Below are 26448 nucleotides of genomic sequence, written 5' to 3' on the forward strand. Positions count from 1 at the left end.
TCTCGAATAATCCTTGTTTTCCAGCTTCTCACAATGAAACGTGGTCACATAAACAGTTATCAGTTTATTAAAGATTCAATCATGAGAGAAAGCCATGGTTAATGTCAAATGGTCTTTATGTTGTATGTCATAGAGTTTAGGACATAATTTATTGAACATCCCTCGTATTTCGTTTTTAGTAACTTGTACATTGATTCAGATTAATTAAATGGTCATTTTCAATTACACCAATTTATTTCCAGACTATTTATTTTACATAAGTTTAAATCCGGAAAAACTCATTCGTGCATATATGTTGCTCTCTAGGTAATGTCCTCCATACGTCGGACCGACTCTGGCATTCACAACATCTCCTTTCTTTAAATTCAAAATGGTTAATGTAGAGGAGGAGTCTCTATCCCCATGACTGTAGGAATCAGCAAGCGCTATGTCTTTAATTACGTCATTTTGCACTATCTCTATGATGCTGTAGGATCTATCGTACGAAACAGTAGTTGAGTGTATGACGTAAACCCCGCTTTCTGGAGCTATGAACTTTCCGGATTTGGCGTCATATCCGTTTCCAATGTTTGTCTCAACACGATCGTAAACAAATATTTTGTGCTTGGATAATGTCTTGATCTGAACGTTATTGGACATATACGCATAAAATGCAATTTGTTTACCTGAAGAAAAAAACAGTATTAATCCACAATTTATTGTCATTTATAGTCAAATATATTTACGTATGCAAATGTTTTCCAATATATAACACTTTTTGAACAAGGCGTACTTGTATTTAAAAGGGTTCGTCACCTGACCATAAATTCATTGTAAAGTTAAAAAAAAAAAAGAAAAAGATCGACGTAATTTTACAGCGACATCAGAACTGGTGCACGTGTTCAACACATTCAATTTATACCGTTGAGATTTAAAACAAATTATTATACCTCATTATAATTATTCTATACAACACGTTATTTGATTGCTTCCAGACAGTCACGTGACAGGGCCATAAAAGTTCATATTTCCCTGTATGCTTTCTCTTTAGAGGTCTCGTGCATTTTCCCGCAATACTTATCGTTTTGGTTAAATGAAAACTCTCGAGAGCAGCTGACGTCACTAAGTTTACAATAAAAGATTACATCTCTCAAGCAGTGATAAATTTAGCGATCCTCTTTCAGAAAATATAATATAATAATAATATGCTTTAAAAAAAAAAACTAAGGAGTCGAAGACAATTGTCTGTGAAGTGTCCAAGGGACTTCAGTAAAATATTTCAATTTGTTTTAAAACTGAAAGTGAATTTGAGAATTTGACGAAAAGTGAACCCCGTAAAATATTGATCCGGGATCATTTGTCTACGTAGAAATTTGTCCCCCTGGTCAATATTCTACGTAGAAAAATGACCTACTTTTTGTAGAAATTATGGCCTTAGGGTCATTTTTCTCCATGTGGATTGTAGAAAAATGACCCTGTAGAATAATGACCCCGTGTCATTTTTTGATACAAGAAAAAAAAACTGAATGGTTTTGGTAGGAAAATTCTTGTTAGGCAAATTCACAGGGGTTAAATCAAGCAGCCTTATGATATAAAGTGTTCATTTCTTAAAGCGTTGAAGTTTAAATGACAAAATTAAAAGGTTATACTATACTTTACATTAATAATACAAGCTGTTTTATCCCCTTTAAGGGAAAGCCTAACAAGGCTATAATGATGTTCTATCACTATTAGAGCAAGAATACATGGTCGTACATTCTTTGATTTGTTTTTCACAGTGTAATTATTTAAAAAATCAATATCATTTTCTTAGCCGGTGTAAGAAAGAGACACATATAAATAAAAAATGTATAGCTTCCATAATTGTAATCCTCTTTGATTTTATTCTGGGAAAATAATATGAAACAAATAAAAAATATAGTCTTCCTTTCTTTCTTTAGAAGTTATAAGATAGATTAATGGAATCCTACCCAAATAAATTTGCGTGAAAAAATGGAAGATTGATAAGAAAATTCGATCTCGTAAATACCTTTGATTTTCTATGAATAAAGTCTCAAACTTTCTCATAAAAATATAGGAAAGATTAAATTTGTGAAAAATTAAAACGACACAGAACTAAATCAACATGCCTCTGACCTTCGATATCAGGGGCACAAAAAGTGATTAGCTCAAAATCTTTACCAATGTCTTTTGTCTTTTCTTAATATCAACAAAGTCTTTAACACAATGAGGCTTTTTACATAAAAAAAATTGATTGCTTAAAAAAAGAGGTGTTTGGTATACCAAGAATTGACAAAAGTTTAAATAAGGTAGTATCGTCTTTCCCCTTTCTAGTTACATATAAAAAAAATTACCAATAGATAAAACAGAATGTTGGATTATGAAAAAGTCTATGGTCGAAAAATGACTCTACTTGCAGTAGAATATTGACCGGGGGTCACTTTTCGACGTAGAAATTCGCTTCAATAAATAGACACACATACATGTATCTATGACCATGAGACAAAGTTTAACGTTACGGCTTTTACGGACATTACTAAATCCAATTGTTTATTTTTAATGGTGTTTCTAACATTTTTGTTGAATACTTAAACTTTGATTGGCATGTCTATTTATAAATCAGTCTGTATTATATATCCATCTCTGACATTCTTAATTACCAAAGATTAACCATGGGTCCATTAAAAGCTCTTGATATGCATGCACGACGTGCATGTGTACATTGGTTAGCAAATTAGAAGTGCATGTGTTTGTGTCTAGCGAGGTGAAGTGGTGGGAAGGGGTTACTCGTATGTTGATCCTTGTATTTTTATGCACATGTAGGAACTATCCGTTTTATTGTTGAAGAGAGAGAGAGAGAGAATTTTATTTTTGCTCATGATGCACATGACTTGTAAAATAGTATGAAATCTTAATTGTCAAGAAACCCCCTTCCCGCTATATTTACACCTTCCAGTAAAAATAAATAGATTTCTTTTCTAAATTTCAGGCATGTGCCTATCAAACAGCAAAAGCAAACTGATACACTGATCAACGAAATACCCCCCCCCCCCAACACAAATACTTATTTGCAATACCTATGATTTGGTTATCAACTGATTTTAAATGGCTAATGAAATCAATATATGATAAAATCAGATCTAATGAAAGAATTAGTATATGTTTATTTTTCCTTTTGTTTAATTTTTTTATCTATTTTCTTCATCCACTGCTCACTTGAAAATTATTCTCAACCTGACTGACTTTTACAAAATGTAAGTGTGTTATTACATTTTGCGTTGTTGCATTTTGCTTAATCTCGATGCAAAATGTAAAACGCAAAATGTATTAATCCAAAAATCGTGTTATTACATTTTGCGTTATTACATTTTGCGTTGATCTCGACGCAAAATGTAATAACGCAATGTAATAACGCAATACTTTCCCATGATCTTAATTTACTGAAATGTACTTAAAGTTAACATCGTATTAAGCAAGACTTCGGATTATACATCTGGATTAATCAAGTTTTTACTTGTATTATATAACATAGTTAAAAAGTAGGGGGTCAGAATTCTATGGGGGTCATTTTTCAACGTGTGTGGAGTAGTAGAATTACCGGCCTGGAAGGGTTTTCTATGGTCGAAAAATGACTCTACTTGCAGTAGAATATTGACCGGGGGTCACTTTTCCACGTAGAAATTTTATAGCAGAGTGTATAAAACATTTATAAATACGTTGTAACAAAAAAGTTCAATTTGATTTCACTACAGTTTGGCAACGAAATACAACCATACAACAGAAACCTTTACAGTTTAGTACTGTTTGGCACGATTGAAAACGTTTCTGACATCTTAAATTTCATATTTTACTTCATAAATCTAAAGCCCAATCATTTCGCCGGTATATCGGTACTGGAAAAACGTATGGCAATACGATATCTTTTGTTAACGAATCGCAATATACCGGAATATCGATATTAATGCGCAGCCCTGTATATTAGGCATTGAAAAATAAATGATGTAAGTAAGCTTAAATAAGCAACATAATAACAAGTAAGATCACAAGATGTTAAGAGATGTAAATAATGAATAAAAACAGTTTTCTTATAAGACATAAGAGTACATGTAGAAAGTACCAGATCCTGTTGTTTGACTTCCACTTCTTTGTCCACAGAGGCTGCATATTGTGTCTTCCATCTCCTTCCGACCACATGACTCATTGCCATAAGCAAAACAGAGAGATAGAAAGAAGAATGACAACGATTTTAGCATGTTGAACAGGTTGTATAACTTTTAAACAGAATACACAGAATTACCAGTTTTCCCCTAGATTTATAAAAACATGTCACATGTTTCGTGATCAACAATGTCGTGATTTGATAAAGGACGAGAGATCATATTTCAGATAAATGTTCACCATACAGAAATTAACACTATTCCTTTCATTTTAATGTTCAGCTTCATTTCATGAACCACGCGCTGTTCGCGTATAGTTCCAACACAACACAACAATTGGTATTCATACTTATAGTATAGTATCACTTTTTGGATGTAATCAATTATATTAGACAAAAATCTTTCATATTTCATAAGCACTTTTTTATATACGTATTTTCCAAATTTTCCCAACATTTATCTGAAATATGATCTCTTGTCCTTATTTATATATATATATATATATATATATATATATATATATATATATATATATATATATATATATATATATATATATATATATTCCAAATATTTTTTTATTTCAGATTCTTTGCAAATTAGAAAAAGTTCATGTTCTCATGAACTACCGTGGGACGAGTAAGAATATTCAATTGTGATGTGATTGAAGAAAAAAATAGTGAATTTTTTTTTCTCCAAAAATGATCATTGAATGACAAAAATATGTGGAAAGTCATCAGAAAAATAATGTGAAATAAGATATGAATTTAATTTTTGAAAATTCCTGAGGTACATGAACTACAAAGCTTCATGCCTTTATACGCATATAGGATGCCGAGCCCCAGTGTAAATCATCTCTCTCTTTTGTTTTTTTTTTTTCTGTCGACAGAATGAAAACAGAGAGCGAAAAATCTAACTTTACTTAGAAAGGCCAAGCTTTTGTACCATTTATTAGATTTAGGTAACTATAAAACTACCTATAGAATTTTAAAAACTTCATTTGCACTTAAGAAAGTGTAAAGAAGCATTTGTTCGTTTGCATTTAAAATGTTGATGAAGTATTTCAAAGAACACCTTGCATAATAAAAATTAAACCATTTCATTGTATCACTAATTAGATTAAAATCACTGGAGATACTTGTACACTGTTATGCCTTTGGTGAGTTTTCCCACATAAAGGTTGTTTTCATCATCTACACACAAACTGCACGGGGACTTTATCCCATCGCGTCTCGTTATGAGTAAAGACAAAAACTGACCGTCCTGATCAATGAGGTGAACAGAATCACTGTAATAGTCACACACTAGGATATGGCTGAGGACATCCGTACAAATTCCTTTGGGAAAGAACACCGACTCTTGGTTTCCATTGTAAGAAAATCTAAGCTTTCCTGCTTCATCCACAACCACAACCCTCTGCTTACTGAAGTCTGAAGTACAAATATCTCCATTCAGGTTTTCTGTTATAAAGTATGGAGAACTAAACAGTTCCTGTGCATTGCTATCCCACTGAATGTTCTGAATTTCTTTTCCTGTCTTGTCGTACCTGGTAATTCTAGCCTCTTTATCTTTTACCATTCCCACCAGTATATCCCCGTTGATGTGGGAGGAGTATATACTGACTGGTTTCCAGTCTCCTGTTTTAATGAATGAAGTGCTTTTGTTATTCTGTGTCATTCTTCTGATGGCTTTTTTGACTGTGTCCGTGAAGATTAGATCCTCGTCCACTGTAACTGTGTGGAAGCCCTCAGATCTTGGACTTGTTTTTATTTTCTGTAGCTGATTCCCATGTAGATCTATTTGAACAAGGTTTCCATCCCAATCATTGACCCAAATTCGATTTGATTTATTCAGTGAGAGATGAAGTGCACCATAAGCACCATGTATATTAAACTTCCTTATTTTTATGATGGAGGAAGATGGAGATATTGTTTGTTTCTTGTCTGCTTGTTTACACTTATCATTATTTATTAGGTATTCTATTGTGCTTTGCTCTGTGCTTGATGCCATTTTCATTGGCTTTATTTTTCTAGTTTCTGTCTTTGTTTCAGGGAACCTTATTTCACCAAGTAATTTTGCAACATCTTCTATATTGCATTTCCGGGGAATATATGCCGGTGTGACCGGTTTTGTCACACATGGAATTGATTGAATTTTCATGACCTCTGACAATTTTTTCCTGTTCGTTAAGTACCAGTTGAATTCTTTGACAAGGTCATTGAGATAAGTGATGTAATTAGTGAATGTATCTTCCTGGGTTTCTATATCTTTTAACAACGAGTTTTCGATCTGGTCTATCTGCTTCATGTTCCTGGTAACAACTGCATCCACAAAGCTCCTAAGTGAATCAGCATCTACAATTAATGATTCTCTCATGTTATTCATGATCTTCTTTATTTCCTTTGCATCATCTCTTACTTCATTTTGCAAACTTTGTGACGTGGGGATAAAATATTCGCAGATTTTGTCAATTTCCACTTGCCAAAGTGCTAAATTTTCAGCATGAATTTTCTCAAGGTCAGTGAAGCTGTGACCTTTGTGATCCTGGGATGTGGCACATTTGGAACATAGCGATACTTGGCATTCTTCACATAACATATCAGTATCTTTGGTTGGATGGATCTCGCATTTCTGGAGAGGAGGTTTTCGTGTGCGTTCTTGGTAAATGACAACATCGTGGTTTTTATTTTCTTGAGCCCTTAGATGTTCGTCTCTGCATTGCTTACATAATTGTAAATGGCAAGTGTTACAATAAAATTCACAGTTTCTTTTACATTCTTCAGATTGACATTCTAGATAGTGCTGAGCTGTTCCTGGTATTTTCAACGGAGAAAGCATCTGAAACATGCAGAAAACATGCAAATGTACCTTTACTTTTTTAAAAAGTAGCTATAACATTATGAAATCCGCGGTTAGTATCATTTATTTCACTATAAACACTCTTCAATTATGTTAAGTCGCCAGCATGGAACAGTGGTTTGCTCTAAACTTGCAAAGTAAGGAGTTGACCCTGACGTCGCGGATTCGAATCCCACTGTGGGACGTGGAGATCAGTCCTTTGAATGAGACCTTATAAACCGAGGTCCCGTGTCACATTAGGTACTGGCACGAAAAAGTTCCCTCAATGGCCCTGAGAGCCGAGTATACGCCCAAATTTGCAGCCCTCCACAGGTAAGTGGAGGCGTCTCAATATGAGTGTTTGTTTGTTTGTTAATTGTGTAACGTCACTCTCGAGAATTTTTCATTCATATGGAAACGCCACCAGTTGCCGGTGGAGAGCTACACTGAAATTTTTGACCTATACTCGGCACTCAGGGCCATTGAGCAGTGAGGGATCTTTTTCGTGCCAGCACCTACTGCGACACGGGACCTCGGTTTATACGGTCTCATCCGAAAGACCAGTCTCCATGTCCCACAGTGGGATTCGAACCCGCGACGTAAGGATCAACTCCTTACTCCGCGACTCTAGAGCGAATGTTCTAACCACAGCGCCACGCGGGCGACCTCAGTGTGAGTGAAAATTTCTCGAAAAGGATGTTAAACAAACAAACAATTCCGTTTATGGCGATCGCACACAGCAAGATTGAACAGACCTAGAGGATTGATTCATTGTATGCTGTTGTACGTACCGTTCAAGAATTTTTCACTCATATAATAGGGACGTCAAAATATACCGGTGAAGGTCTTCAAATTTAAACCTTTACTTGGCACTCAGGGCCATTGAGCAGTGAGGGTTAATTATCGTGTCAACGCCTACCGTGACAAGGGGGCCTTGATTTTTAAGATCTCATCCGAAGGACCCGACCTAGAAAAAAGTCAACGCCAAAATCACACATGGTTTAAAACATTTTGAGGCGTCCACATGAAGAATTTTGAAATTATCAAACTCCTGTGCACCCATAACAATGTGGTGACAATAGCAAGACAACAATTTACTTAACTTGAATAGGGTTTCTACCCATAATAATCATGACATTGTAAATGACGTCATTCTGTCGTCGGCATAGAAATGTCGATACATCTGGTTTTACTATATTTATAGAAATTACCATAGAAAGTAGAAGGAAAAATTTTCCGGAAATTTTATCCTTATATCCTAGCAATATGCATAAAAATGCCACAGTGTGGCTGGTATAGGACAGATTTTGAGATTTTTACCCCATGTGATCGAAAGTAAAAATTATTATAATTGGGTTTTATTGTGATCTTTGTAAATTTCCTAACAAAAAAATTCTATAGTTAACTATACTTTACTACAGTAACTATTGTTTACTATAGTAAATCGAAGTTTTTACTATAGTAAATCAAATTATTTTTACAATGGATTTCAGGTTGTTATAGTTTATGTTCTCAAATTCATACCCGCACTTTCTTGATATTAAATAGAAGTATTGCTTGTATATTCACATTTTATTTCCAAATTTTACCTCGTTGGTATTAAATTTAAGAGGTTTTAAGCATCGAAATCTCACAAAAGTTCCATAGTAAATCAAAGTATTTACTATTGTTAACTATAGTAACCTATAGTTAATTATAGTAAATTTTTAGGGTGATAAGGAAAATCTTCTGATCCTTTTTAGATAGATGTAAAGGTTGGGAATGTTTAAGTAAAATGAACTTCATGTAATAAAAAAAAGGAAATTTTATTTTTTTTATGTTAATTTGCATTTAGGAATGTGTTCCTTTCTTTATCCTCTCGCATTTAAATTTGATTTATTATCATTTTAAGAGTTGAGATAAGGAAACATTCTAAAATGTCATCAGTTGATTACATTCCTTAACCTTTGCGTAGGATAAAATTTTGAAAAAAACAAAATCTTTCTAAAACCCAGAACCAAAAACAAAGTAATTTTTTTTCCTTTTTACAGAATGGTAAAGAGATGAAAATGGAAATTTTCCTTCTTTTTGATATTCAAAAAATACATAACTGTAAATTGAAAAGGCATGCAATACCTTGTTTGATTCAAATTTTATTTTATTTATCACTCTTAATCAGTATATGCAGTGTGTGATGATGAGGGAAAATTTAATATTCATATTTCAGAGGGAAACATTCTAGATGTAAAAATTTCCCTTCCTTTTTGCCCATAAAATGACATTTTTATTTAAAAAAAAAATAAAAACATTGTATAAAATTAATGTTCAAAAATTGAGTCTGAATATTATGGAATTAAAGCAAGGCATTTCTAACGCCTATTTTCTTTTATTATTTAACAAGCTACAGTTGTATATCTTGGCATAAGACATCTGAAACAGCAACTTCTCAAATGGAATTCATAATTATGGAACTCACAAGAAGCAATTTGAAATGTTTATATTGTATTCTTATGTACAGACTTTACGACCCACTTTACATTTTTACAAAGCCTTGAAACAGATTTTACACTTTCCACCAACGAGGATTGGAATAATTATATTTTTCAACATACTTTGTTCATGTGACCATACGTCAAAGTACGCCATATATATATAAAGTGACAAGATACTGGTACCTGTGCCACCTGACAAAATATGCTTTGAAATCAAGACAAAATAAAATCGGACGGACCAAAGATATGAAGAAAACGTAATATACTTCCCGATCTTTGTTCAATTTTCATGGCTTTAAGATAATAAAAAGGTAAAGAAAACATTAAAATATGGTGCATAATGTTGCTTCCATTTGCTTTTCTAACGAAGATTAAAATATAGAATCTGCTGATAATTGATTTTTTTAAAACGAAGGAAAAGTTATATATTTTATAAAATTCTTACTGTTGTTAAGGAAACCCAGCAAGGAAAAAATATAAAGACATTTCAATTTAAATTCATTGTATAACTATTTAATTAAAATAAAAGTGGCTTTAACTTTAATCTTACCTTTGCTTCACCAAAAGAGATGGTTACTTTTGAAAATAAGGTTCATTTACATGCCTCCATGTTTTCCTCAGCATTTTTCTAAAATATCATATACCCTAACTTTAGTCGTTTTAACTGTAAACCCTTCTATATTTTGGAACACATACAGGGAAGATTCTAAACGTCCGTTTAGGCTGAATTATATATTAAAGACACTCAAGAGTTTCCTGTTGTGAATTTGTTATAGCCAGTCTCTCATACTTTGCACTTTTATAAGTTGGCGTATATATTGAAACTATTGCAGTTATAATCTTATAAAAAGTACTCGCACAATGTAATTATGTAAGTAGAGATACGTTTTCTAGTTGTCAGTTCTAGTATATAGGTATAATTTGCATGTACTACACAAATCACGTCTACGATTATTGTGACTGACCATAACAAACTAAGGCAAGGACGAAAAATAAGGTTTTTTTAAAGAAGTATACAAAACATACTAGTGTCTGTTGTTTTTATAGTAGACACTGTCTAATCCGACACCTGTTCTATCCGTTTCACCGTGAATTTCTACCTTTATTTGTATTCCCACATTTTTATTTCCGACATTCTTAAAACTATATGCAATCCGAGACCCTATTGACTCACAAAATTTATGTCTACGTACATGTCGAGTCAGACAAGTATCAATGTACAAATATATAAATTTCTTTATTTTGTATCTGATATGGAAACAGAGATCCATCTTTGTCCATCTTTGACTTGTCTTTCTGACGAAAGTTTGCTTATATGACACGTGCATGAGCAATAAAACATTGATATGATCATGGTTTATGTGATTTCCAGTCTTCTTTTTCAAAATATTAACAGTGAGAAGAACAAAAATGAGATTGTTGCATTATTTATTGTTTTCATGGCAACCCCTCGCTAAATATAATTATTTATAGCAACAATTAGACAATACGTTTTTGACACATTATGTTCAACAATTAAGACATTTTATTACTAGTATGTAAGCTTTGTCTTCTTTTCACCAAGTTTTCAAACGTTTCCATACATTGTGTAGATTCTAAATTGTTCTAATCCTGCCCAGGGGTAGGACAAAGCCACAGCACAGATCAAAGTTTAACATTGGACTATATAAGAAACAAAATTAAAAAAATCCTCTCAAGAACTATAATAGAACCATTAATTTGCAGACATTTCCAAGTTGAGTGGATTCATTTTTTTCCAATTATAGACCCTGGATTAGAGTTGGCTTAAATTATGTTCAAATTTTACAAAATGCGTGTATACATGAAAAGAATTAAATGCAGGGCCACAATTTAGTCATACTGATATTGTAGCATCCGTACGTTTTGTTGATTCAAATACCCTTAAAGTTAGGATGAGGTTATAATATGGTGTCACAATTTTTTTCAATGAAATATATATAAAGGAGAGAAATCTTTTGAAAATCTTAAGATCAGAAGGGCTAAAATTATTTAAGTGAGCTTTGTGGTCCATGGGCCTCGTACTTTATATCATTTCCCCCTGTAATAGCAAACATTTTAGCAGTTTTTTTTAAAGGTATTTTTAAGAGTGTTTCATCTGCTAGCATCTACTTATTAAAACAATACCTTCGGGCGTTATAAAATTTGATCCCACGTGACCGACTTCATGTCATACCCCAATAAAACTCTAAAAATGATATCTTATTTTTTAAGTATTAACGCTCGTGTTTTCCCCAGTAGAGGATGTTCTGGACACCCTCCTTGTTAATTTTCTGCAAGGTAAAGCAATGCTTCTAAAATCTTGGACAGCCTGTAATATGAATAATGAAAACAAATTAATAACAATATTGATCTTTTTTTTTCGATTTAGCATATACATTATGTATATGAAAAGTGAATTCAAAACGATTTTTACTTTTATCAAATCATGAAAAGGTATTTTAAGTATTAAACAGAAATTTTGTTCTATGCTATTCTTAGGAATAATGAGCGAGTGGCTTTATTACAATCTGCTTTAGTATACAACAGAAAAATCCATACCTTTCTTTCCGATAAACATAGACTAACGGCTAACATAAAACCCTGAAAAATAATATTAAGATAATGGTCAATTGACACTTTTAAAATCAAAAAGGATCATTTGCAATACATTTGTTTAAACTAGAAGTATCTTTGATTTGTCTCCCATTTGAATACATTCTTTTGTTTCTGTCAGTTAATGCTTTGTTGCCATTTGTGTCTTTTAGAAGACCTATTAAACTTTGAAAACAGCAATTTGAATGACAGTTTTAATGTATACTCTATTTGTATTTAACAAGACATGGTAAAGACATAGTTTGAATTATGGTATAAGTTCATTGATTTGAAAACGAATGTTACCTAAAGGTTATAAGATACATCGATGATACAACCATAACTATAATATCATTGGTGCTTTGCAATTAGACACTTGAACAGGTAGCATGAAAAAGTGAAGATAACGAATCTTGGTCAATCTAAAAAACCTTCAAACAATACAAAATCTGTTAACAGGGCATAAATCACGCACCTCTGGAAATTCCAGAGGCGGGAACATGTCCCTAGGAATAGTAACACCTGAGATAAAGGCAACACAAATAAAGTGCAACAAAGTGCAAATTCATATATCATAAAGTAACTGACCTGGAACGAACTGAAAATCATATCAGCGTACAAGTAGTGGATATTTGGCCAAAATGACAAAATTGTGAGGATAATATCAGGGACTCCAAGTAAAGGAATGAGGATACAGACAAGCCTCGCTGTGTTTCTGTAAAGAATATGACATTTTACAAGCCTTTTATCGTAACTATTACTGGTTTTGCTTTCTGTGATGTAATCGCAAAGGAGAACTTAAAAACTTACAGTATTGTGGTAATGGTGTGTTCTTTTGGCCTACTGTAATGTCTTCTGAATCTTCGAATATATCAATATATAATCAGTTATAACATTGTTTTAAACTTGCATTCACTAAGTCAAGAAATAAAATTTATCAATGAAAAGATAAGGGAGCGAGTCCAGTCCAGTGACTTCGGCATCTCCTACGAGAATAAGCAATTATCATTTGAGGAAATACATTAACAGATAATCCTTATATATACGTGCAGATTAATATTTAATTCGTATTTCTCAGCACATTTGTAATATAGTTTTGTACATTTTTCTCATAAATATTATTCTTAAGCTAGATTCAGTGAAATTCTTTTATAGATCATGTAAAATCTTGAAATCTATTTCAGTGTACATTTGTTACTGTGCAATTGAGGTAATATAAATTATTTGTGATTATTTTTCATTAAATAGGTGATCGAAGAAGACGAGATAAACCCGATCTCTTGTAAGGAGAAGGTACGGTTTGGGCTTTATTGTGCCCTAAATATTTAATGTTTTCAAAAAGGTATGAAATCGGCTTTAATATAAGTTAAGTATATTGTGTTGCTAGGATACTTTAAAATGAAATATTTCTTTAAGAAATAGCTAAGAAACTGGATGACATTTCCTATCAACATTTAAAAAATCATCACCATTTTATCTGCTCTCTCTCTCTCTTTAAGTATTCTTGAAGGATTTGCATTGTTAATTTAATATACTGGCTTCATTTCTATATATTTTCATCATAAATACTTACAGTTCTGTGGAGTTGCTGCTAGTTTTCTTCATCATGTGGTTCTTTCTGACAAACCTGCCTATCAGGAATAAATAAACGATGTTTACCTAAAAATATTTTGATTTGAATTAATAAAAGATCTTCCGGACATTTACATTTCTATATTCAAAGTTAGCTCTAAACACTATTCAATGAAGAGTTCTTTACCTATGCAGTTAGAGTAAGTTACGGGATTCTAATGAAATACTTTACAACAATGAACATTGTTATACTTTAAAAATTAGTTCCTATATAAATTCATACTAAAAAATTCAAAAAATTCTAATGCTTTACTGAGCGGCCATTAAAAAATCGATGTTTGACCGCAGAGTGAGATATTGGACCTCTGACCGCTCATGTCACACTGAGGACGGGATCAGCTAAATCTTATTTGCAGTCGTTATTTCGTTATTATGGAAGCCAGCAAAAGATGTATGTATAACAAAAAAAAAAACAAAAAACAAACAAACAAACAAAAAACAAAACAAAACAAATAAATAAATAAAAGGTTTAACAAAACATTTATTGACTGGATTCTCGGACAAAATGCGTTTTGTCGACCCCTCGAACCCAAACGGTGTGCCTTCGGCCTAACGGCTTCATGCAAACAGTTTGGTTTTTGAGTCCGAAAAAACGCTGTTGCCCTCGAACCCAGTCAATAAATGTATACTGTTCGCTTATACTTGTCTTTGAATATTTCTATTGGCGACAAATGTCAGATACCTTATGTTAACAGCAAATGAGATAAATATGATTTTTCAAAGTCCATAAATAGAAGTTTTTAAAGCTTCTTAAAAACAACTTAAATTTATCAGTTGACAAAGTATTTTCTCACCGAATTAATAATAAGTACGGGGCCTAAGAACAACCATGCCTCCCAAGACTCATAGTTGTTTATATCGATCGTCATCCAACACCTGTAAAAATAAATGAAAAAAATGAAATATTAATTGATTGTATGTTGTTTTACGTCCCAATCGAGAATTTTTTCACTCATATAGACATGTCACCATATACCGGTGAAGGGCTTCAAATTTAGATCTATATTCGGCACTCAGGGCCTTTGAGCAGTGAGAGATCTTTATCGTGCCAAGGCCTACTGTGACACGGGGCCTCGGTTTTTAGGTCACCTGAGTCACTCAGGTGACCTATTGCTATCCGTTTTTGTCCGTCGTCGTGCGTCGTCCGTCGTGCGTTAACATTTAAACATTTTCAGCTTCTTCTCTGAAACCGCTCAACCAATTTCAGCCAATTTTGGCATATAGCATCTATGGGTGAAGGGGGACAAAAATTGTGAATTTCATGGTCTCTGCCCCCCTGGGGCCTGAGGGGTGGGGCTAAAACCACCAAAATTAATGCAATCTTTAAAAATCTTCTTCTTTACTCCTGGACATCAAGCAGTCAAACTGTTGACATGATTGTAATAAGCATTGAGCCCTCTACCAAAATTGTGAAATTCATGGCCCCAGGGTCAGGGGTTCTGGTGCTAGGGCAGGGCAATATAGATCATATAGTGAAAGTGCATTATTTCTTTGAAAATCTTCTTCTCTACCCCTGGGTATTATTGAACAAAATTGAATACATATTTATGATAAGCAAGAGTGACTTTACAAAAATTGTGAAATTCATGGCCCCAGGGTCAGGGGTTCTGGTGTTAGGGCGGGGCTATATAAATCATATAGTGAAAGTGCATTATTTCTTTGAAAATCTTCTTCTCTACTCCTGGGTATTATTGAAACAAATTGAATACATAGTTATGATAAGCAAGAGTGACTCTACCAAAATTGTGAAATTCATGGCCCCAGGGTCAGGGGTTCTGGTGCTAGGGCTGGGCTATATAGGTCATATAGTGAAAGTGCATTATTTCTTTGAAAATCTTCTTCTCTACTCCTGGGTATCATTTAAACAAATTGAATACATAGTTATGATAAACAAGAGTGACTCTACCAAAATTGTGAAATTCATAGCCCCAGGGGCAGGGGTTCTGGTGTTAGGGCGGGGCTATATAAATCATATAGTGAAAGTGCATTATTTCTTTGAAAATCTTCTTCTCTACTCCTGGGTATTATTGAAACAAATTGAATACATAGTTATGATAAGCAAGGGTGACTCTACCAAAATTGTGAAATTCATGGCCGCAGGGTCAAGAGTTCTGGTGCTAGGGCTGGGCTATATAAATCATATAGTGAAAATGCATTAATGCTTTAAAAATCTTCTCTACTCCTGGGTATTATTTAAACAAATTAAATACATAGTTATGATAAGCAAGGATGCCTCTTCCAAAATTGTGAATTTCATGGACCCTGGATCAGGGGTTCTGGTGCTAGGGCGGGGCCATATATATCCTATAGTGAAGGTGAATTATTTCTTTAAAAATCTTCTTCTCTGCGCCTGGGTATTATTTAAACAAACTATTAGTACATTGTTATGATACGCAAGTATGCCCCTTCCAAAATTGTGAATTTCATGGCCCCAGGGTCAAGGGTTCTGGTGAAAAGGGGGGGGGGGGCTCTATTGATTATATAGTGAAAAAGCAAAATTTCTCTGAAAATATTCTTTTCTGCTTCTGGTTAAAAAGCAAAGAAGCTAAGTGTATAGTTATGATGAGCATGATTACTTCTTCCAGAGTAGTGAATTGCATGACCCCTGGGTCAGATGTGCTGGTGTAAGGGTGGGGCTCTTGATAATGTAGTGAAAATGCATTAATTCTGTTAAATAATCCTGTCTGCTCCTTAGTGTTAATCAGATAAACAAAGTGATTACTTACATGTATGATGAATAAACTTCTGGTCCCAGGGTGAGAGACTCTGGTGTTTCTCGGTGGGGATGGGAGGTGGGGGGGGGGCTCTATTGATAATGTAGTGAATCTGTAGTAAAAACTGCATTATTTCTTTGAAAATCTTCTCTGCACCTGGGCATATCAGAGGCAAAAAGAGTAAAAGTTTTAATAAATATTTTTGAACATCTGGGCCATTTTGTCAAGTGTTCTGGTCCTGGCCAGGGCTCTATTAATTTGTATTCTACTGAGGGGAGTTATTCCCCTTTGCCATTTACTTTTGATAATTAGTCACTGTAAATAATGTACTTGAAAGGTTAATAGAATAAGAGAATTTTGCAAGATTTTTTATTGTATAATGCAAAAAGTACTTTCATAGTTTTAATGATCAGGTAGACTTGTAAGTAATAGATAAATAAAAATGAGACAAAAATAACTTGTCTTATTCAATGTTCATCAAAGACCAAGAGAGTCCAATGTAAGAGATTTCAACAAGGAATTAAAATAGTACAGAAGCATTGATAGTTTGTTAATATACTGTATGGTGATAGTGATAAATGGGGAACAGATTAGAACCTAATTTATGAACTGTTAATGAACACTAGACTAATTATTTTGTTGAACCTGATCACCCTATTTTTCTTGCTTTTGGGCAACAAAGCTTCACTTTTCAGTTCATTTTATACTCTATGGATTCTCTAAATTGTTGTATTATACTCAGGTGACCGTTAAGGCCCTTGGGCCTCTTGTTATAATAAGGTCTCATCCGAAGGACCTAATGAAATATTGAAATTTTTCTTCATCAAATTCTGTCTATTTAACAACTATGCGCACATGTAGACTAATTTACTAAAGTTTCTTAATTTTGATTTGAAAGTAAATTCCTGAACACAAAACACAATTGCTCTTTCTTTGTTGCATAATACAAAAATTATTCGAGCAGTTGTGAGAAATTATTGCGGTTGTGAGTTGTGTACGAAAATGAATTCTAATGTGGTATTTATCGATATGTTTCTAAATAACTAACTCGTGTACCAACATTATATCTACACGCACTAGAACTAAATGATAACAGAAAAAATAATATAAATTCTATGGATTTGAGACTGATGGTTATGACTAAAAAAAGGCGCAAGCAATTTTATTATTATTATTATTATTATTATTTTTTGGCATTAAGATCCATCTGCATTCATCTAAGCAATAAAGTGCTTACTTTGTAAGTTAATACAGGGATAACGGTTGCCACGTTGCAGAAAGAAATACATAACCCGTTTACGCGGAATATGTATTTTTCTGCAATGATTACATCCGTTGACCCCTGCATAAATAAAGAATAATATATATTATTGTTTATGCCTAAATACTATTTCAATGATGTAGGTGAAAATACGTAATACATTGTAAAATTGGTTCCCTTCTGACATTGATGGAAGAAAACACTTTTTTCAAAAAGATGGGCGTTAAATACCCCTTAAATTCTAACTTGTTTATAGTTAATTAATTGTTAACGACAATCGGTTTTCAAAAGATATAAAGAATATATTCAGTTGATGTAAATATTTCTGATTTACATGTCAGCAAAATGAGATTTCAACTTCATGAATACATTAATGAAAACGAACAACAAACAAATGACAAATAAACGTAGCATTCGATCTGAGGAAATATAATGTTCAAGAAGAATATAAAAAGTTCTGTAAGTTAACACGAAAAATAACCGTTTGCTGTGTTTTAAAAGCCAGCACCATACAGGTGTGCAAAAAAAGTGAAATAAAAAATATATTCCGTCAAGTCTTTGTCGAGAAAAAAGATGAGGTAAGACTTTGGCGTGCATATAATTCGATAGAAACAAAACACTTTTAATCACTTTTTCGGTGGATCTCATTATTGAATGTTGAAATGCCGATGAAAAGAGCATCTTACTTGAAACAAAGAAAAGAAGAATATTTAAAAAAAAAAAAGGCTCACATTTCATCATCTAAGAGACTCCGCAGACTAACCCAAGGTATGACAATAAACAAAGGTCCACCTACAAATGAATTAATAATCAAGTATAACACTAGTGCAAGAAAAAGTGTTTCTGACAGATATTGTCCTTCCAATCAAAGCAAAAAATATATCAATAAATAGTACACCCTACAATATTTTTTTAGTTTATTAAACAACTACGTAAAAAGAAATAGGTACATAATGCAAAATGTAATTCATTTCTAAACGTAAACCATGTATGTATGAAATTTATTTATGTTAAAGACATTTGAAGATAATATTAAATAAAAGCCAGAAAAGCTATGATATTGAAATACATTGTTTTTTAAGATATGAAGAGATATAGAAATATGCATAAATAAAAACAATGAGCAAAGGTGATGTCACGTCTTTTCTTACCCCATCCTATTAAAAGATGAGGGAAAATGTTGTTTCGTTTTTGAAAATACAACGGGTTGCAACAGATCATCCACACGAGGACAGAAGCATCAACACTAAGCCACACAGTGCTGGCTAGTAGAGTGTACACAAAAGACGTCATGGTCAGCTTACACCCCCAATGCTACAAATACATATTTACACGTAATACTTATCTTACAAATACTACCTCCCAGAGAGAGAGAGAGAGAGAGACAGACAGATGATCATAATGGCCAAATAACATCTTACTATACGACAAACAGGATAACCACCTTTTCCATGGTCAAATGTCCCTAACTATGTAGTAATATTCCACATATTCACGATCACCTGCAGATGACGTTGATGTCTTCCAACTGATTTGACACTGAAGAACATGCCCTGAGTACGATCAATTTTTTACACCGAGACAGGCTACTGACAAATACGTTGATGTTACAGGGGTTTCAACCATCTCTCTTTTAAAGTCAGTTCAACCAGTCAGTTAAATAAATCAAATTCCATGGTTGATATAATGACCTTGTTTGAACACATATTTTGACTGATATTCCCAACAATTGTTAGGCAATTGGTTCTTTACCATTTTGACTACGAATTGCTCCGTTTACCCCATAAGTACAGAAGTCTCCTGGCGGGTATGATCGGTGACCGTGACTGCTTACTCTTCGTAAGCACCTGATCCCCTGGTGTTTCTAGGGATTCTTGTTTTTGACCGGTTCAGGATTCGTAGTGCGATTACTGTTAGTTATTTTCACCTTTTTTCATTTTTGCAATTGTGCACACTTTTTTCCTAATTATTAATCCATATCTACAGTTAACTGACATCCCTACTAACAAACCTACCAACAAGTATTTCTCGTTGTTTGGTTTCGTATAAACCTGTAACATGCACAACGCATGTCATATAAAAACCATATTAATGATATAGTGTCCTTGTCATTACTGACCGAGTTTTGAATCTGCAATTCAGTGATCTCCCCTGCCTGTTGTTTAATGGTGCTGCTGGAAAATACGTGTTCCATCAAAAGTGATGTGATGTATCTTAGGCCGTAAGCGATGAACAAGTTTAAATGTAGAGTGGTTATCTTCGACCGCGGTCGATTAGAGCCTATGCTGAAATATGAATTGTTTTATTATATCTTAGTTATTTAAATATATTGCATTTCTTATTATTCAATAAACAATATTTAAATGTAAACATGTATGTTTATTATATTTTTCAACTGTTAAATATTGTAATTTAACCATTGAATTCAAATGATATTTTCACAGAGAATATATCAAAAAGGATATTTTCACAGTGCTTTGCATTCAACAAAATATATTTTAAGACTGCTGTCCCATGCGTTAAATAAGTTCCATATCAAGGTACACAGCATTGAATATCATTTATTTCTATGATATTCTAGATTTTCACCTTACCCTTATAAATCCATATGTTTTATTCACTTTTAAGGACTTGAGTCAGAAATTTGAATAAAATATTATTTGCTAAAGTCATTTATTTTACTTAAATATTAATTAAATTTTACTTTGGATCTATTTTCATGAATTGAGGCTAGTGGCCTTAATTACTTGAATATTCACCTGTGTCTGTGTCTTAGAAGCATGATCACCGCAATAATAAGGGATACGATAGAAAGCGTATAGCCTGCCAAAGAAATAGTCTGTATATGATTTAGATTTTTCTGAAAAGAAATAACGTGAACATTAATTTTTAATAAATTTGAAAGCATGCAACAGAATAGAAATCATAATAGATATTATGCATTGTCATCTTTAACAAAGCTTACAAATACCGATACATGTAATTTTTAAAGTCTAGAGCTCTCTCTCTCTCTCTCGATTTCAAATCCCTATAGATCGGTTGTATGTTGTTTTACGTCCCGTTCGAGAATAATTTTTCACTCGTATAGAGACGTCACCATATACCGGTGAATGGCTTCAAATTTAGACCTTTACTCGGCACTTAGGGCCATTGAGCAGTGAGGGTTCTTTATCGTGCCAAGGCCTACTGTGACACGGGACCTTGGTTTTAAGGTCTCACCCGAAGGACCCGCAACTTTCACTTCAAAGTGCCGAGTGCTTGGCGAAGGAACAGTTGCTACCTATTTTTTATCAACTTATAGGTCAGTCGCGGCCGTGATTCGAACACATTACCTTTCTATCACGGAGCGAGCGCTCTACCGACTTAGCTACCGTGGTTATCAAATCCCTTTTGAAGAAAAATCGTTCGGAATAATTTTTGCATGCATAATTCATAAAACTATAAACTGTTAACAAAGTTACTTTGTTTCACTGATCTACGGATTTTTAGCCCCGTTTATCGTATGGCGAGAGCACACGGTGGGTTTGATCGGTCGATAGGGGATGCTTACTCCTCTATGGCTATTGATCCAACCTGTTTTCAGAGGTCTGTTTTGGCTCTACTTACAATTTGTGTTGTTTAAATCGACTATTCAGCATAATTTCTATTCATTATCTATGCACTTCATTTGCAAAAGTATGTATAGCATGTATCAATTAATGACTGTATAGTAATGAAGCTTATTTGGAATGCAGCTGGTTGGCCAAGCTGAAATACTACCAGCAGCTAGTGATGAAGAGCAATGGAAAGAGAGCGTTACGTCCTTATGCATCTTCTGGCGTGGAGAGAATTCAGATTAAGGTAAGAAATGTTGTACTGATCATCGGCCCCATTATCATAGAGATTTCTTCGTGGGCTAAACAAAAAATATAATGCGTGATTTTCTTGAAAGTATCCAGTACATAATACATGAACGTACTTTTAATAAGTTTCGACTATTTTCACTTTCCATACAATAAGTGAAGTTTGTCCATGTGCTGTTCGTATGTGGATTTATGTACCACGTACCATCAATCGTGCATGTCCTTTTCGCAACACCTAAAATGAACAGATTATTTTATTTCGCAATTTTACCCCTATAATGCACAGAATGATAATTTTATTTTTATTATTCTTAGGAAAAATCTACATTTATCTGAAACCATAGAAATGAGAAATGGCTATATAAACTTGTCTAGTATCTATTTTGATTTTGCTTTAAATCAGCTTGGAGTAAATTACAAGAATCTGAATTTTTAAGGGGTCTTACTTAAGCTTTGGCGAAAGTGAGTTATTAAAATGTGCCTGTAGGTCGTAATTACCGATACACAGCTAAAAGATTGGGATTCTCTATTATATATTTGTCGAACTTCAAGTATCTCTGGTTTTCCAGGATCATAAACTGAGATCAGGCTTTTAAAGTCAAATTCAAATTAGTTTAATTCTGAAATCATCACGTGTTTACATTTGAATATTACATTTTTTCCCCAATATAATGATTAAATAAAAATGAAATATTCAAAATCGAAAATTTTACTTTTACAAGTCTGTATTTAGCTTATGGTCTTTGGACCTGATCTTTGACACACGGATAATTATAAGATGTAGAACATTTGCATTTAAAAATTAGTAATTCTGATTCTTATCATTGATCAATGGATACAAATACGCTATATAATTTAGTAGAACATTAGTATTTAAATCTGTGCTAACCATTGACGAGGAATCTGTCTATATAACTAGGGCACGGAGCTGACACGGTTGTCCCTGCTTTTGCAGACCTCCAACACATTATATGATCCCACACAGGAGGACATAGTAGGTCTGTGATGAAAAGAAGTCAACTTAATTTATCCACATCAATCTTGTCTTTTTCATTATGTAAATACATAAGGATAAAGTTTAAAAATGTATTTCATTTGAAACTTGATGATTTTTTTCCCAATATTGTATTAGTATTAGTACTACAGTGAAATACTGAAATAAACAAAATGTTTAAAAAAAAAAACGAGAAGAAAGATATTTATATTAATAATAATAAACTGAAGTCCACAAGGAAAAAAATTATAAGAATAAATGAATTCTAATACATAAAAATCGAAATATGAAAAAAGTACATGTATCATAAAACTATAAAAATTTTGAGTTATTTGTCAGCAGACATTTACGAGCGGTGATCAAAAAGTTCGGGAACTATCTCTAAATTTACAAAACTGCAATTCAGATCAGAATGAAATTTGGCACACATATAGTCATACAAACGTTCTTTACATAGCAGGTGATATGTAATGTTTTACTTCATGTTTGTGAATGTGAAAAATGTGAAAATGACATCAATATGTAGATAACTTGTGACAAGAAATGGTTGACTCAGTCGTACTCGAGCAACGAACGGCTGTAAAATTTGACGTACATCTTGGAAATTCCTTATCTGTAGCTTTTAATAATTTGTACAAGGTTTATGAAGACAAAAGACTTGCCAGAAATTCAATCATTCATTGGATTTATTGTTTTGGTGAAGGAAGGGAGATGGTTAAAAATGATGTTTGTTCTGTTGCCCAGTGAAAGCAAGCTGTGGAAGAGATGTGTCCGTAGTTGAGCAATTTGTTACGAAAGATCGGTATATGACAGTTAGAAAAATGGTTGAATATTTTAACAATCAAATAATTATCAAATCCCTAAAATATCGTTTACTTTAGACTCTAAACATATCAGACATGATAAATAGAAAACGCCTTTATTTTATCCACATTGAAAAAATGACGCTCCCAAGACAGAGGACTCGGGTTTTGATGGTCACCATGCTCATTCTGGTAAAGGATATACTTATCCACCCATCCTATTGCCGAGATTTGGATATTTCTGACAAAGGGACTGTTCTTGTTATAAAAAATAAATTGCATGGTAAGAAATATAAGACTCGGAAAAATCTTTTAGCTTCTGTAAACAGAACGCTACGTAGCATGTCACGTGATCGCCTGGATCACGTGATTTGCGCATGGGCAGAACGGTGGCATATGTGCATTAAAATCGGAGAGGACTATTTTTAAAAAATAGTAAACACTGAAAACTAACTTTATTTCTTTTATGGAAGTAATTCAATTAGTTGGCGAACTTTCTGATCACCCCTCGTATTATTCTTCAGTTATGTTTTCAACTGAGACACCTCGAATACTTCACAGACTTGTTTTTAAAGTCACGTTTATTTTAAAATTTATTTCATATGTCTGGGACTCATTTTATAAAACCAGATATCCGTTTTGTAGTGTTTGACAAAATTGTGTGTTGTATACATGACTTCACTTTAAATTATATTTATAAGAATATGAAGTCCATTGAGATATAAGATGTTATAATTGTAATATTCATTCAACTAGTTTCTAAATTTATGAATAAATATGTTTTATGAATTAAAATCATATCTGGTTGATATTTCAAAGTATATTTTCTCCCAAAAAAAATATTCTTCGGAGGTACAGATTTGTAAGATATATTGAAAACAGATGGCTAGTATGGAAAACTAAAAAAGTTAAATTTTAATTCTTATTTTTTGATGGATCTGCAAATATCAAAATCTTCCGTAACTTAAAACTTTTCCTTTTTAAAATCTCACTCAAACCCGTTGAAAAGAGAAATCGTGCACACAGAACAAAATACGGCAAAAATCTTTCCAAATTCGTAATAAGATGTAAGATAAATAATCTTACCTGTAGTTGGGCCGTGTTTTTGTATTGTTGCATTACAAATATCTTCTGCTTCTTTCATACCTTGTAATTGTTCAACTAACGATACTCTATATTCCTAAAGAAATAAATGGTGTCTCTATTTATATTCATTGCTTTTTTTTTTACTCTTATACGATTCCATTTTTCTGTTGAGTAACTTCAAAATATTTTTTTTTAAATTTAAATATATTTAAAAGAATATGTAACTAAGTATTTTGAATGAAAAATGAGATAATTAAACATGAATATTAAAACTGGATGGAATATGACTCTTCCCGTCCACTTTTTCAAAAGTAAAAAAAATTACAGGTATATTTACATCGAATCAAGACTCTGAAAATACACAGAATAACGAACTAGAATTTTTTTGTACTTGTTTCTCTTTTAACCTGAATTATAAATATCGATGGCCAAACATACATGTACATCTTTCTTATAATGACGCATTGTTATTATATTGTTATTATTATTATTCTTTCTTATTATGACTCATTGTATATTATTTTTAATGTTAATAAAATAAGACAAAATAAAGGTCAATAATGCCAGCGCTATCGTTTCACAATTTTCCTAACCATTTTTTTTAAAAATTTATTGAAAAAGAACGCATCTTTCTTTATGATGTGGAATACCTTTGATTTTAAAACCATTAATACGCATAAACTTAGGTATATGTTAAGATATCAGAGGGTTTGGAAACAAATCATAATTATCTTACCTTTCTCTCCATGATAGAGGACATATTGAGCACACTTATATTGAACACACCTATATATCCAATAGTTTTCAAATTAATTGTGTTTGTATGATTAGGGCCCATTTTATAACCATGAATATTACAGCATTGGGTGACAAAATTGTCAAAATATAATAACGATCGGTTGCAACCGTTGGTGTTAAGCTATTTGTTATGACAGTCATGCCACTGTCAAAATCCTGACCTTTTAAGGTACTGTCTCCCCCGGCTTTGTATGGAGGGAACAATGGTAAACTGCAAAAAAATTGTTAATACTAGTAAGTTAGAACCTTCTCCAAGCCATGAGGCTCATTCATTCCCCCCCCCCCTCCCCGGTTCACTCCCAGCATAAATCGGTACCCATGTTACATGTAGCTGCTAGGACTAATAAAATGCTGATAAAGTGCATTGTCTAATGAAACATCGCACATTATTATGGTCATAAAGATAGCCACTGCAAATATGCACGTGACTCATCCCATAAAGAAAATTATTCAGAATGTTCTTGAATTAAACCAGAAAATATTTCAAGGTGTTTTTTGAACAAACAACATACATGTAGATGCATATAAAAATAATTATCTGTATGAAGTAGAGTTTATTTTATGAAATCTTAAAATTATCGCACTACTATCTTCATACGAAATCTCTTCAACTCATATCATAGATGTTGTTTTAGAAGAAAACAATATCATTAGCAAATATGAAGTGAAAATAAAGAACAGTGATCGATATCTAAAATCCTACAATCAATACAAATCTGTGAACAAGGCATAGTACATAGACCCCCGGAAATTCAAGAGGTGAGATCAGGTGCCTAAGAGGAGTAAACATCCCCTGTCGACCGGTCTCATCCGACGTGAGCCCTATGTGTTGATCTGATTTTTTTCTGTATCGTTACATTCTAAAATATCTTCGATTTCTTGCATACCTTGCAATTTCTCAACTATAAATACTCTATATTCCAAAAGAAATCAAAAGTGTCTCTATCCTGTTTATAATATTTTTGCACACTTATATGAATGCGTGTTTTGGTTGATAAATTTCAAAGTTTTCCCTCCGTCACGGTAGCTTCATCCATGAAGGTCTTGGGTTCAAACCCCGGCGTCAACTGACCTAGGTCGATAAAAAATAGGTAACAACTCTTCCTTCGCCAAGCGCTTGGAACTTTGAAGTAAAAGTTGCGGGTCAATCGAGGGAAACCTTAAAAACGGAGACCCCGTGTCACGGCAGGCTTTGGCACTACAAATATCCCTCACTGCTAAATGACTCTTAGTGCCGAGTATAGGTCTAAATTTGAAGCCTTTCACCGGTAAATGGTGACG

The 26448-nt window shown here is 33.1% G+C and overlaps 3 protein-coding genes across 3 annotated transcripts; all 3 read right to left on the bottom strand.

Moving 5' to 3' along the window:
• Window positions 1-252: 252 nt before the first annotated feature.
• LOC133174634 (complement C1q tumor necrosis factor-related protein 3-like) lies at window positions 253-4232 on the bottom strand. The gene is made up of 2 exons (XM_061309734.1): window positions 4097-4232; window positions 253-665 (listed from the first exon to the last, which is right to left on the bottom strand). Exons 1-2 carry the CDS (start codon window positions 4230-4232, stop codon window positions 253-255), a joined length of 549 nt encoding a protein of 182 aa, XP_061165718.1.
• Window positions 4233-5127: 895 nt separating this feature from the next.
• On the bottom strand, window positions 5128-6974 carry LOC133174426 (uncharacterized). Its single transcript, XM_061309548.1, has one exon. It carries the CDS (start codon window positions 6972-6974, stop codon window positions 5262-5264), a length of 1713 nt encoding a protein of 570 aa, XP_061165532.1. The 3' UTR covers window positions 5128-5261.
• Window positions 6975-11668: 4694 nt separating this feature from the next.
• LOC133174635 (parathyroid hormone/parathyroid hormone-related peptide receptor-like) lies at window positions 11669-25129 on the bottom strand. The gene is made up of 14 exons (XM_061309735.1): window positions 25106-25129; window positions 24370-24463; window positions 22376-22486; window positions 21603-21721; window positions 20404-20504; window positions 19764-19929; window positions 18796-18958; window positions 18376-18436; window positions 14464-14545; window positions 13611-13696; window positions 12848-12898; window positions 12626-12752; window positions 12005-12046; window positions 11669-11774 (listed from the first exon to the last, which is right to left on the bottom strand). The coding sequence occupies exons 1-14, from the start codon at window positions 25127-25129 to the stop codon at window positions 11673-11675; spliced, it is 1329 nt and encodes a 442-aa protein (XP_061165719.1). The 3' UTR covers window positions 11669-11672.
• Between the last annotated feature and the right edge of the window lie 1319 nt (window positions 25130-26448).

The sequence above is a fragment of the Saccostrea echinata genome, unplaced genomic scaffold, assembly GCF_033153115.1.
Source record: "Saccostrea echinata isolate AGI-Se365-2 ecotype Australia unplaced genomic scaffold, CSIRO_AGI_Sech_v1 ptg000058l, whole genome shotgun sequence".
Classification (NCBI taxonomy): domain Eukaryota; kingdom Metazoa; phylum Mollusca; class Bivalvia; order Ostreida; family Ostreidae; genus Saccostrea; species Saccostrea echinata.

Excerpts from the sequence above, each read along its gene's own strand:
- LOC133174426 (XM_061309548.1), bottom strand. The coding sequence starts at position 6,974 with ATGCTTTCTCCGTTGAAAATACCAGGAACAGCTCAGCACTATCTAGAA.
- LOC133174635 (XM_061309735.1), bottom strand. The coding sequence starts at position 25,129 with ATGTCCTCTATCATGGAGAGAAAG. Across the intron at positions 24,464-25,105 it reads CCTCTATCATGGAGAGAAAG|GAATATAGAGTATCGTTAGT; the intron begins GTAAGATAATTA and ends TTATTTCTTTAG. Across the intron at positions 19,930-20,403 it reads CTTCTAAGACACAGACACAG|CATAGGCTCTAATCGACCGC; the intron begins GTGAATATTCAA and ends TTCATATTTCAG.
- LOC133174634 (XM_061309734.1), bottom strand. The coding sequence starts at position 4,232 with ATGCTAAAATCGTTGTCATTCTTCTTTCTATCTCTCTGTTTTGCTTAT. Across the intron at positions 666-4,096 it reads AAGTCAAACAACAGGATCTG|GTAAACAAATTGCATTTTAT; the intron begins GTACTTTCTACA and ends TTTTTTCTTCAG.